Source organism: Halichondria panicea, chromosome 1 (genome assembly GCF_963675165.1).
Source record: "Halichondria panicea chromosome 1, odHalPani1.1, whole genome shotgun sequence".
NCBI classification, from domain to species: Eukaryota; Metazoa; Porifera; class Demospongiae; order Suberitida; family Halichondriidae; genus Halichondria; species Halichondria panicea.
The window spans coordinates 3,471,658-3,485,027 of record NC_087377.1 but is presented as its reverse complement, the minus strand read 5'-3'; the positions used below and the strand labels follow the sequence as shown (position 1 = coordinate 3,485,027).

Genomic DNA, 13,370 nt, shown 5'->3' with positions numbered 1-13,370 from the left:
AAAAAAGTGTTGTTAGAGAAGTCATGACGAAGTCCCCCTTCACAAACATAAAATTTGCTTTTAGTTTGATACCTACTTTGTAGTATTGATGATGGAGTGCAGCATTGCACTGCTTTGTTTTGAGGTAATAGCAAAAGCAAGCAAATGTTTGAAGAAAGACAACCTGCTTGATGGAGTACAATTGTACCATAATTACCCAGATGATTACGGTAAATGAAAGAGTGGATGCATTTACCAATTTATTGCTCATTTAAGTTTATTGTTTGTCCAAGTACAACAGACATTTGATGCGCATTGTCACTGTTGTTTGATAAGTTCAAGATCTGCCTCGACAGGAGCTATAGAGTATGGTGCAATGCATGGGGCTGCAAACAGTGGTATCACAACACTTGAGAAACGCTGTTACTGTAATTATTATAACCACGAAAATACTAAATGTTCAATACACAACTTCACTAACAAATTATCCTCGAAAATATTATGCGAAAAATTCGCAAAAAATTAACCCTCAAAAAAGGACCCTCTATACTTTATACTTCATTAGATCCCATTTGAGTGTATTTCGCAGGGAACTATGAGCTATAGTACCAGTACTATAGATTGCTCTGGGCTACAAACTACAACATTGTACAGTCATTGTATTGTGATTTACAAGAAGATACACATGTAATAACATAAAAATTATTGTAGCTAGATGCTTTGTCTAGTAACATAATAACAGAACTAGAATGAAAGAGAAGAGCTCTAGTTTCTGTTTTTGGCTTTGTTCGAGAATAGTAAGAGACGCTCATTTTTTGGGCAGTGTGCTGCGAGGTGTGCTGTGCTTTTTGCTGCAAGGCTACATCGGGGAGGAGCTGGATGTATGGAAGTGCTGGGATTCTACTTCCTTTCACTTTGTTCAAGAGTAGTATACGAGCTGCTCGTTTGCTGGGCTTGTTTGCTGCAAATTCTAGCTTAGGCGTCTTTCTTTCGTTTGTGAGAGTAGTACAAGCCGCTCGTTTCTTGGGAAGTGTGCTGGCTTGTTTGCTGCAAAACTGTGGGAGGAGCTGGATGTTTCTGTTTTGTGGGTGGAGCTAGGACTATAATTTTGTCCATCAAACTGAGGTGGAGGAACAGGGTTGACTTGAATAGAGACCACAGATTTAGTAGAGACACAGAGATGCTAACTTCAGTTTTCAAAAGAATAATGATGCAGTTGCTAGGTTGGCTGTTCATATAGGTTGACTGTTGCTAAGCTAGTGCATTTCTAGTAGCCAATATGTTTTGGGATCTAGAATTCCCATGTTCTAACTATAACTTCACTACACGTTTTTGACTTACAGCATGGAACGAATAGTCTACATGCATGGATATGGATATATAGTCTATAGCTATTAAAATTATGAAAAATTAACAATAACTGACTATATAATTATACAGTTCATTGGGCGACTAAAGGGAAACTTAGAGCATTGGTCTATAGTGGAATCCCAGAATTGCTATAGTGGAATCTGTACTACTATCAAAAACGGTGGGCCAATTTTGGCAGAGCAGGATGATATTTTCTGGTATGCCTACGTTCGATACTCTCTCTATAATTATCATAATACCGTACTCTACCGAGATTACGCCCACGTCCGAAATTACGCCCACCCACACTTTTGAGTGAAAGTTCCTGCATAGGCTAATTTGCCTCGAGAATACACCCACCAGGAAGTGATGCATTTTTCAGTGAGCAAGTTGTCAAGAAAACGTTTAGCAGTTTATTGTGTACGCTGGTGACGCTGGTTAACTTTGAATATAGCTAGATATATAGATTTTCTAGCATAAGAGACAAGGACATTCTTCTCTGAATCTCTGATGAAGACTCTGACAGTGACAAGGAACAACCTTCTGATGCAGAATCTTGACTCTTTATATACCTAGCCACTTTATACCCATGCATTACCATTGTTGCATAGTGACGTATTTCAAGAGCTGGCAGGCCTCGCAGACAGTTTCTTAATGAGTACATGGGCTTAATTTCAAGGCAAAAACTACTGTTTTCGAAGTTAAGCCCATCCCACCTGTAGCTGTTTTGTAGCATGCAATTAGGGTGGGCGTAATCTCGGTAGAGTACGGTACTCTTGCTTCTATGGCTTTTATGCATTTACTGTAGGAATTGTCTATAGGGTTGTCTCTGATAATATAGGTGTCATGAATCTGATAATATAGGCTGATGAAGTGAGACTTGAATAATAGGTGAACAAATTTGAATATTTGCCTATACCAGGCCCTATTTCCAAGGGCCTGGGATCGAGGCTAAAGTCGATTCAGCAAATAATTATTGATAAACTACTGTTGCTAGGAAGCTACAGGAAATTGAAACTTCACACATATCTTGTATAGCTTTGTGGTTATAGCCACTAGCATTCATCAAAGTAAGAGATTTTTATTGATATACGAAAGTGCTGAAGTGTAACGGGGGATCAAAATTAATAAATATCACCAGGAGCGTCTAACTTAGTGTATATTCGAGGTGGTTTACGTTTTGTAATTTCCGGTAAAACCGAAATAATTCACGGAAAGTGACTAAGTGCTTACAAATTATTGTGTATATCGCGTGTAGGGATTCAACCCACTTCAAATAGTGTATAACGTTGGCACTAGCTCTCCATATATGGCAATGGAGTCATAGCAACTACAAAACGTGATCCACATAATAAAATCCTTCTTTCTATTAATGGGCTCCTGATATCACTGCATATATAGATCTTGTAGATAGTGATGACTATAATTGTGGTGATAGTTTACGCCCTCTGCAGACTAAGCTGCCATAAATCTATTATTGGTTGCTTTGTTGTACTCCCGTATAACTGCATGGAACATTTGGCGGATGAGCCATTTGAACCGACTTGGCATTTTTTAATTTGGTGTCTCAGGCGTGGCTAATAGCATGACGTTGTGTTCACAGGAAAACTTGTAATTATGGTGATTTTGGGTAAAATCCGCCAAATCGCCAAATTAAAACACCCATTATAGGGTAATAGCTTGAGGTCATTATTGTTAAGAAAAGATAGCTCCATCACATTTTCTAAGAAAGATAGTACAGTTATTTTCAGCAGAGTGGACTCGATCGATCATTGTTGCACTAGCTCTGTGAGTACTGCGCAGGTGGTAGTACCTAGGGGTCTGGCTTAGAGGAGGAAGTTCAGCACACGAGGCTCAGAGAGTCTGCTAGCCTCGATCCCAGGCCGAGTTTTCGCTTTTATAACGGTTAGGCGAACAACTGGGCCTGGTACTAGTTGTCTGCGCATGCGTCAAATTTTCATTGTATATTTGTGGTCGGCAAAAATATTTAATAAATCAATAATGGAAATTTGTAGACAGAAAATGCACAGAGTGAGTACACAAAAGATGCACATAGGGAGCTGCTTCACAAAGGCCTGGGGAGTTGCCAGTTGTGCTTGCAGCACAATTACAGTGACCCAGGGCAACTCAGGATGATTGAATGCCTTCAAATTACGTTTCAAAAAGATTTAGCAGGCTGCTGGACTTCTCTGATTCTAGGCCCCAACTCGTAACTCAGTTAAATTTTGCTTGAGAAAAAGTAGATTCTCTTGATGTCTCTGAGCTACCCAGCAACACTCGAATGAGCAGGTCATACTCCAGTCCTGTGAGTATAGGACAATATTAAAAGAAACCAAAGACGGTTAAACCCTTACCTCAAACTGTCCAGTCTCGTCCGTTAGTATAGCCAAGAGGAGCACTGTTGGGATAGCTGGATATTAGCCATTGCTCCTGTACAGAGAAGTAGACATTTTAAATACGTGTAGATCTATACATATTAAATTTCTCGTATTAAACAGGTTAGTGTCATTGTCGACGAGCTGATAATGGCAGCACCAAGTTTTCTAGCTCACACTCTTCACTTGATCCACCATATTAGTGATGAAACTGTAGTCTACCTACATACTGGTAGATCTTGCCAAACATGAACAAGACTTGATAGCATAGCCATAGGGCCCACACAAAAAGATCTGACCTTAACAAGCTTGACAAAGCTTTATACCTCTTCCCTTGTTGTTCAGTCTTCAGAATAAGCTTCAGAGAAGAGAGAAGCTTCAGCTAAGAGCCATTCCAAATAATGATAAAACGGGAACTGACTTCTAGTACACGATAGTACACGAATATAAATGTCACGAAAGTGAACGAGAATATCCATTCGTCAGAATCTGACGAACGACTGACGCATGCGCAGACAACTAGTACCAGGCCCAGTTGTTCGCCTAACCGTTATAAAAGCGAAAACTCGGCCTGGGATCGAGGCTAAGAGTCTGCTAGATAAATATTTTATTTGGAAGCTAGTCGAACTATAGTTCTACGGTATACCCGTATAGCTATAAAATAAAGCTATAAAGTTTACAGCTAGAGCAAGTGTTTTGATACATTGGCATATTTAATAGTATGCACGGTTAAATTAGAGTGCAATAATTAGCAGGCGTGCAATGGAAGGGCCTCTATAGTTGCATGAGGCAAAGCAGCGAGTGCTATTCACCTTGCCATGAGTCCACATTATACTCATAACTTACTTACTTATATAATTATTGAATAGCAGCTATAAACCAGACTCTAGCTTTAGATATGTAATTTATTATAGCACATTAATAAAATAAGTAAGTAACTGTACCGATCTACAAGCCTGCATGCGTGCAGTTAATTAATGTGTCGAGCAATTTACAAATGCCAGATATAACAGGGGATGAATTTATGAAACCTTCTCATGCACTTACCATCAGTTGGTGCCTCAGTTGTTGTCTCAGCGGTCTGTCCAGAGCCTTCATTGGTCTGACTGAAGCCTGGGCAAGGAGAGATTCCAACAACCAACAGAGCCACAGCTATAAGAAACTTCATTGCAAGAGAAATGGTCCCTGAGTTTAGCTAGCTGTTATATACATAGAACTTTTAGTAAATGACTTTATTTGGTAACGTGCAGAGTAGATCTACAAGGGGGTTTATGAGAAATTAAAGAACCCCCTGACTTGCAGCATTTTTGAGGGAGTAAACTAGCTCACTAACAACACTTATACATAGGACTTACAAATATCAAGCTTGTGCTAAATTTATGCCCAAATTTCCTTATCACTGTTTCACTATTATAGTATTAGTTTGAGAGAGTATAATTATTCTCACCTGCTATTGTAATAGAGGTTGGTTGAGTAGACTCGTTAGTATAGCCTAGACGATGGTGAGCTGTCAATCGTGATGCCATTAGCTGTGAGGAGACGTGGTAAGTGAGATTGACTAAATAATTATTATCATGACTGTAGCCATAATTATATATATACGGCTTGGCATACAGACCATTTTAATCACCTTGCAAAGAAGTCCAACTAGTTCACTGCTGTGAATTTAAGGTTCCATTGAATCCACATTGCTTCATTGTCCTCCAAGGACACTGTATATACATGCATCGATTCACACAATACTGTATGTCTGCATACGTTGAGTATAGGGTTGCTAGGGGAATAGGTGTAGCGTTCCTCAATAGTACCACACTCAGAGTGTAGTAGAACACCAGAGGCACTATCGTACACATCCACACAATACTGTATGTCTGGTTCAGCTGTGGTGAGGTTAAGAGAGAAGGGAGCATCCCAGGTGATTGTGATGTTGGTGCTTGATGACTGAGCATGGAGGTTGGAGACAGCTGAAAGAGGACCTGAAGAACGGGGGTAAACACATTATTAATGTGTTTAATTTGTGATTATATACCTTGTACTTGCAAGGTAGAATTTACTGATAATTCAGGTATGAACACTAGCTCGTCCGTCTCTAACTACTGCCTCACACTGCACAACAGTGTTGTTGCACTGGCCTGTGGCTATGATCAGTTTTGTTGGGATATCACCAGACGGTAAGATAACAGTTACATCAGGTGGGAAATTATCATGTGTAGGAAACTCTCCATTGAGCCGGCACACATTTGTAACTTTGTGCTCCAGGGTACCGACACTCAAACACTGCATCTATCCCCTGGGCCTGTACCACTGACATTGGTTGTACTGCGAACTGAGCTGCAAACATAATTATAATACGGCATACATATAGACAGAAACACAATCCACTGAACTCAACACAAACCTTCCAACCAAACCAGAACCAATCTTCTATAGATACAAGAGCTGGAGCCATCTCAGTTCCATCTCAATAGCTACATGTATATATAGTTAGACTATAGTCAGCATGCACATTTGTGGCACATTATAAAGATACTTAACCAAACAAGTAACATTCAGTGAGCATTGTTATAATTATTCTTGTCAGAGAAAATAAAATGTGTTAAATCATAGATTATAGTTCAATCCATGGCCAGTTTGTGCCATATATCACTTGAATTGTTTATACACACACCTGCCTAGTGAGTGCTTACAGATCTACTTGAAAAGCAACATTATGACATGCTAGTGATTATTGATTTTAATCATAGGAAGAACCCTCCACTACTAGCACACCCTCCACTAACATTATGATATACTATTACTATACTGCAATTCTTACAGCTATTAAAAGCGTATTACATCATTAGTTACATCCTGTCCAGTTGTCAAGGCTGTAATTAATTGCACGTCGTCAAGCGAGTAATTGCATGTCGTCATGCAGGGCTGTAATTGCATGTCGTCAAGTGCCTCAGGAAATTAGCTTCGATTAAACACCGCGGCGATAATATTATAATGAAAACCGTAATGCGCATGCGCATAGTCAAAGGCCTCTGGCTGAGTGTAGCAACATTATTTTAGCCTCGATCCCAGGCCGAGTTTTCGCTTTTATAATGGTTAGGCGAACAACTGGGCCTGGTACTAGTTGTCTGCACATGTTTTCGTTTTATCGAATTATTATTATTGTCTCTTTGAAATGCTTTGAATATTTAGAGCAATACTTCTTCGTATTCATGACTTGGCTCAATATTTTCTATTGCTATTGCCGTGGTGACGATGGTGGTGGTGTGTTCATTGTGTCTTGGTATCCGTGTCTGCTCATAAGCAATGTTCTTATTGAGCACTAAAGCATAAGCTTCGTTAGGCTGCTCAATTCCTGGCAATGTTGATGACAAATCCACTCTTCCATCTGATACAACAACATCACCTAAATTAAAGAGTAATAGTAAATACAATAAACAAAATTGTCAACAGTTACCTTTGTGGTTCCTTTGTTTTCGTTTCACTATGACAACAGCTGTTAAAATGGCAATGACTAAGAGTAGGAGTAGAACTACCACAGCAGTCACACCTGAAGACACTGTATAACATAATTATACAGCCAATCATACGACAGTTAAGCCTGCTTAGCATATTTTATTACTCACCTGCTATTGTATAAATAGAGGGTGGTTGAATAGACTCAGGAAGAGATGACGATGGTGAGATGTCAGTAATCGTGTCGTTAGCTGTGAAGAGAGTGGTACTACATAACTATAATAGATAATGCTTGGTACACAGACCATTTACCTTGCGAAGGAGGTCCGACTAGTTCACTGGAGGTTCCATTGAGACTGCCCTCCACATTGCTTCTTGGTGTCACTGTAAATACTAACTGGTCTTGATCACTGGTAGAGAAAGTGTAGTTAGTGTCGATGATGTCACATGTTGACTCCACCAGTTGTCCTCCAGGGACACTGTGCACATCCACACAATACTGTATGTCTGGCTCAGCTGTGGTGAGGTCTAGAGAGAAGGGAGCATCCCAGGTGAGAGTCACTGAAGTAGAGGTCACCATGTCCAGTCTCAGTCCAGTAATAGAACCAGTGGACCTAAAGTGCATAAAAAAATTGTGTAAAGCTATAATTATAGCTATCAAGGATACCTTGTACTAACAACAGAGCATCACATAATTATTTGCACAAAATGCGCATCTCCTCCCACATCAAGCACTGCCCTACACTGCACCACAGTGTTGTTGTACTCGTCTGTTGATGGAATGGCCAGTCTTGCTGGAGTATCACCAGACGGTAGAGTACGAGTTACATCAGGTGGAAACGCATCATCAGCTGTCTCCATTCCATTGATCCCCCAACTGTGACTCAGGGCACCAGGGTACAAACACTCAAACACTGCCTTCAGACCTTTAGCTTGTATCACTGATACTGGCCGCACTGTGAATCCCTGAGACCGTGCTGTGTTAGATTGTTATCATGGAATCATTGAGCCATTCACACATTTCAATAAGTCTACTTACCAATGCTTCCATTGAGAGCTCCGTCAAGATTACTCCTAGGTGTCACTAACAACGCATACATCGAGCAGGGGTTGCTAGGGGAATAGGTGTAGCGTTCCTCAATAATACCACACTCAGAGTGTAGTAGAACACCAGTGGCACTATCGTACACATCCACACAATACAGTATGTCTGGTTCAGCTGTGGTGAGGTTAAGAGAGAAGGGGGTATCCCAGGTGATTGTGATGTTGGTGCTTGATGACTGAACATGGAGGTTGGAGACAGCTGCATGAAAGAAGACCTGAGGAACTGGGTACAAAAACAAGCTATTTAATGTTTGTGACTACCTTGTACTTGCAAGGTAGCATTTACTGATAATTCAGACATGAACACTCGTCCGTCTCTAACCACTGCCTCACACTGCACAACAGTGTTGTTGTACTGGCCTGTGGTTGGGATGGTCAGTGTTCCTGATGGTAGGGTAAAAGTCACATTAGGTGGATAGCTATCGTCAGTAGGAAACTCTCCATTGAATCTCCAATTGCGATATTGTGCTCCAGGATGCCGACACTCAAACACTGCATTCAGCCCTTGGGCCTGTACCACTGACACTGGTTGTATTGTGAACTGAGCTGCTTATATAATACATGTATACCACATAGAAACATAATGCACTGACTCCTCATGCACAGACAAACCTTGTATAGATGCCACAAGAGTTATTGAAAGAATGAGCCATCTCACATCCATATCGCTTTTAGTGCCCCGTAAATGTAGAGATGTAAAGATCATTAACTAAACATGTATCATTCATGATATCATTGACTGTCAGTGTGTACCATAATTATTATAATAGCAGGTTATTTTCGTATGGTGGATATTTAGGCATTATACTCTGAATAAGAAAATTAAGCAGTACAAACAATTTATAATGTGCAATAGTTTCTACATGTGTACATCGCTATTCTGAGCTGTACGAATAGAATAGAAATTAATGGAAATTCATATGAAAGTTTGCACTAATGAAAGATTACGTTTATACCAGCTCTATTTATTTATTAATAGTAGAGCCGCAGGGGGACATGGACAATAATAAGTCTAGAAGACAAAACAAAGCTAAAAGTTCAGCAGCTATACCTACATCTATTATAGTGTCACCAAAATACTGTAAATTAATGGTTTATTTAATGGTCTTATATCTCTCATAGTCGAGATCCCCTTCCTTCTCCTCAGACTCTAGTCCCACGGCTTGTTCTTCAAGGCCCTCGTGGGGTAATGGCTTCATGTCAAGGCTAGTACCAACATTGGTGAGGTCTCCTCCATTCTTGGGTTGTCCTGATCGATATTTCACACAACAACTACAAGGAAAGAATCATTATGAGAGAGTGGTCACACTAGACTAGACATTGAAAAAAGATCGCAACAAATAAAGTTGTGCATTGAGATGGCCTTTACTATAAAGTAGATATCTGCACTTGAGGTTTTGCTATTTACCTATAATATGATCCATGCACTTATTATAATAAAACAGCAGCCTCACCATGTGATAATAATCAGAAGAAGGACCAGTATTAAGATTAGTCCAAGAACAACCCCCACCGCTATACCAATGATCTGGTTGGTCGTCAGAATGGTGGTTGATTCCGTAGGCAGTTGTACACTAGCCACATTAAAGCCTAGGGCTGCGTACTCGTCACGGTGATCCTATAGGGGAGGGAGGTTTAGATATGACAAATCCACCCACACATAATTATATTAAGTAGCAAGGAAAGACTCTCACCAGTACAGCCGTTGCCAAGGCACTGCCGCTGAGGATACCACCACCCAAACGAGCATACAAGCTGAAGCTGACTCTAGAATTTCCAGTGCTAGTGATGCCAGCAATGTAGAGGTTGTCAGCCGTGAGAGTGTTCCTCCTGAGACAAGAGTGTGTGCATGTGTGTGTGTGTGTGTGTGTGTGTGTGTGTGTGTGTGTGTGTGTGTGTGTGTGTGTGTGTGTGTGTGTGTGTGTGTGTGTGTGTGTGTGTGTGTGTGTGTGTGTGTGTGTGTGTGTGTGTGTGTGTGTGTGTGTGTGTGTGTGTGTGTGTGTGTGTGTGTGTGTGTGTGTGTGTGTGTGTCACATAATTAATGCAACTTTGTGTATTATTCTCTTGTGATTTTATTCTTCATCGTTAATACAGTAGCTGTATGAATCAATTCACCTCGCTCTTGCCTGAGGGTCCGGGAATACTACGAGACACTCATTTTCCTCACAGTAGCCATTGACAGCATCTGCTGTGGCTTCTCTGAAGCGCCTCTGATTCTCAGGAGTGAACTAGAGGAAAAGGACTCACTGACAGTACAAAATATTAATTTGTGTAGTTATTACCGTGGAAGGAGTAAATCCGTTGATCTCCACGACAACGGCATTAGGAATAGCATCAGTAGGAATAGTATCAGTGTCATCAGGTACAGTCGTCACTGGTGGTGCAGCAGTGGTAGTTAGCACGTTCTCTGTGTGTGTGTTGTATATATATAGGTAACTGAAACTAGCTTCTGGTACGGCATGAATGTATGATGTAATATGACAGTGTGTACGATGTGATAATGTGATTTACGACAAAATATTATGTCATCTGAGCTCTTACTGTATATATACTGATTTTAAAAATTAAGTTAAATCCGATATGACACTCCTATCATTCTGATAATTTGTTTATAGTCTATTAGGATTGGGTGTACTTACCAGCTTCACACACTCCCTCCACTAGTAGTGTACCAGCCGGACACTCACAGCTGTAGTTACCCTCAACATTCACACAAAACATGGAGGGTTCACAAAGGTCAGCGGCAAATATGTCCAGAGCTGCCACCAAACACTCGTTGATATCTGTAAAAGAAAGAGATTTATATTGAGCCACAATTACATCATTCACACTTCAGGGTAGCATCATACTTGTATACACATAGAATTTATAATTGAAGTGGTGATCAAGTTGTTGTTGCACAACACCCCCTCACCGGTACATCTCCCCCCAGGCAACAGCTGGTATCCCTCACGACACGAGCATTCGTAACCTCTCTCCAAGTCAGTGCAGATCTGCTCACACGGATTCTCCTGACACTCGTTGATATCTGTGAAGGGTTGAGGGCAACTTTTATTCACGTGCAATTGATACAGTGGGAGCCTCATAATTATATAAAATACCATGCATTCTAAAATAGGTCTGTACAATAATGGCTTCAACTTATAATTATTACTATACATCCCATTAAAGACAGCATCTGTTCCCAAAGCACAAAGTTGTTTTTCGACAGCTTTACTAAACTTACTTGTGCAATTCATCCCATTGGACGCCAGTTCGTAACCAGGGAGACAGCCGCATGTTTCCACTCCGGATAATCTCACACATGATTGGGCACAGCTGTTACTAGCATCACACATCGCTATTGGGTCAACTGCATGTATAAATAAATGTAGAGGGTAAAATAAATTTGCAAAGATAAATAAGAGGTTTATGATAGCAGTACATGGTCATAATACCTTGGCATGTTCTGTTGTCGGTGTTGATGGTGTACCCTTCCTCACAGCTGCAATCAAACCCTCCAATCGTGTTGGTGCAGACTTGATGACAACCACCATTGAGCAAAGAGCACTCGTCAATATCTGAAGGAAGCAAGTAGTGTTTTCCATATCAATCATAGATTTGCATGGCCATGGGCCCGAAAGTAATTGCTAATTTAAAGAGCTACTACCGTATATCTTCTAATTTATCGGACACTTCTAATTACCCGGACACTATTTTGGGAAATTTTCGTTGTTCTAATACAACGGACACTCCAGTACTTTAATATTACATTTGTTCTAAATATCCGGACAATACCTTGAAAAGTTGAGTTACCATTCATAGAAAAGTTGAGTTACCATTCATAGACGGCAAGTAAGACTTGGAGTGCTTGCAGTTAGATAGCTTTGAGTAGCTAGTTTTAGATAGTGCAACTATTCAGTCGTACCTTGTTCTATTAAACTTAGCTAGTTCGCATGCAGCTGCTTGCTTGTTCTAATTATTCCGGACACTTCGCATGCTCTATAAAAATCTGTTCCAATTATACCCGGACAATTTCCAAAATAATTATTTTTTGCTGTCCGATAAATTAGAAGATATACGGTATACATAAATGCTATTTCAATGCAACCATGAAAATGGACATAATTATAATTATTCCTATATCAAATTAAAGGTCGCTTTCGAAATAACTCATCCACTTACCTATACATTGTGTTAGACTATTGAGCTCGTAACCAGGGTAACAGGCACACTCGAAGCTTCCCGGTTGGTTGACACACAGTTGAGCACAACCATGGATACCATTACACTCGTCGATATCTGAGGAGATCAATGCATTACAAGGAATTACGATTAGGTGACGATAATTAAATACGTAGTTTTATGACGACTTGTAAGAAACTGTATAATTATATACTCTCAAAGCCAACCATGCAGCACACACTGAGCATGCACATAGCTATATACTACATATAGAAATTGCCAGGGTGTGCATGCTAATCAGAACATACAATGTAGATCTACTACATAACTATAACAATTTCCTGGAGGGTGATAGCTTACCAGCGCACTTTGACCCGTCTCCAAGATACCCTGGAGGGCATGGACCACACATTGCCCCCACTCCTGGAGCAGGGACGTCCACACAATCCACACTCATGAAACAGTCAAAGTTGGCACAACCGTTGACATCATCCTGACAGAAGTCACCCTCCCAACCTGAAGCAGTGCATTGTATGCATGTATGTAGGTAACTTCTACTACTATATATATTGCTGCAATATCAGTGGCGGATCCATGTTCAGTTCATTAGGTTCGTACAAACCACCCTTCGAGTTAGCAGATAAAAATATTTGATTCGAGCAAGCTAGCTAGCTATAATTATACTGTCATGACAACACAGTCTCTCTCTGCATGATTGGGTTGGGCTGGCTACTAGCCTAGTGAGCTAGTTTAGATCAGTTGACTGTATACTTGAGCATCTCTCTGGTTTCTTAGACAAGCATGCAAGTTGATGTTACATGCAGCTCCTGTATATATAGCTATTGACAAGGTGCATCATACCTTGAGGGCATACACAGTTGGAGACGACAGTACTGGCACTCTGATCTACCACTCCCTCCAGCGTGCAGTTGCCATTATTCTCACAAG

At 40.5% G+C, this 13,370-nt stretch overlaps 2 protein-coding genes and 2 long non-coding RNA genes across 4 annotated transcripts in view; all 4 read right to left on the bottom strand.

Moving 5' to 3' along the window:
• Nucleotides 1-13,370, bottom strand: part of LOC135334276 (mucin-like protein) — a 43,340-nt gene that overhangs the window by 14,661 nt on the left and 15,309 nt on the right. The window lies entirely within an intron of this gene.
• LOC135342264 (uncharacterized) lies at nt 3,273-4,299 on the bottom strand. Its single transcript, XR_010396816.1, has 2 exons — nt 3,684-4,299; nt 3,273-3,632 (listed from the first exon to the last, which is right to left on the bottom strand). It is a non-coding gene; the product is annotated as an uncharacterized LOC135342264 (long non-coding RNA).
• LOC135337716 (uncharacterized) lies at nt 5,593-6,019 on the bottom strand. Its single transcript, XR_010395261.1, has 2 exons — nt 5,734-6,019; nt 5,593-5,680 (listed from the first exon to the last, which is right to left on the bottom strand). It is a non-coding gene; the product is annotated as an uncharacterized LOC135337716 (long non-coding RNA).
• Nucleotides 6,887-8,470, bottom strand: LOC135342601 (uncharacterized). Its single transcript, XM_064539380.1, has 5 exons — nt 8,194-8,470; nt 7,467-8,131; nt 7,325-7,405; nt 7,156-7,257; nt 6,887-7,104 (listed from the first exon to the last, which is right to left on the bottom strand). The coding sequence occupies exons 2-5, from the start codon at nt 7,777-7,779 to the stop codon at nt 6,887-6,889; spliced, it is 714 nt and encodes a 237-aa protein (XP_064395450.1). The 5' UTR covers nt 7,780-8,131; nt 8,194-8,470.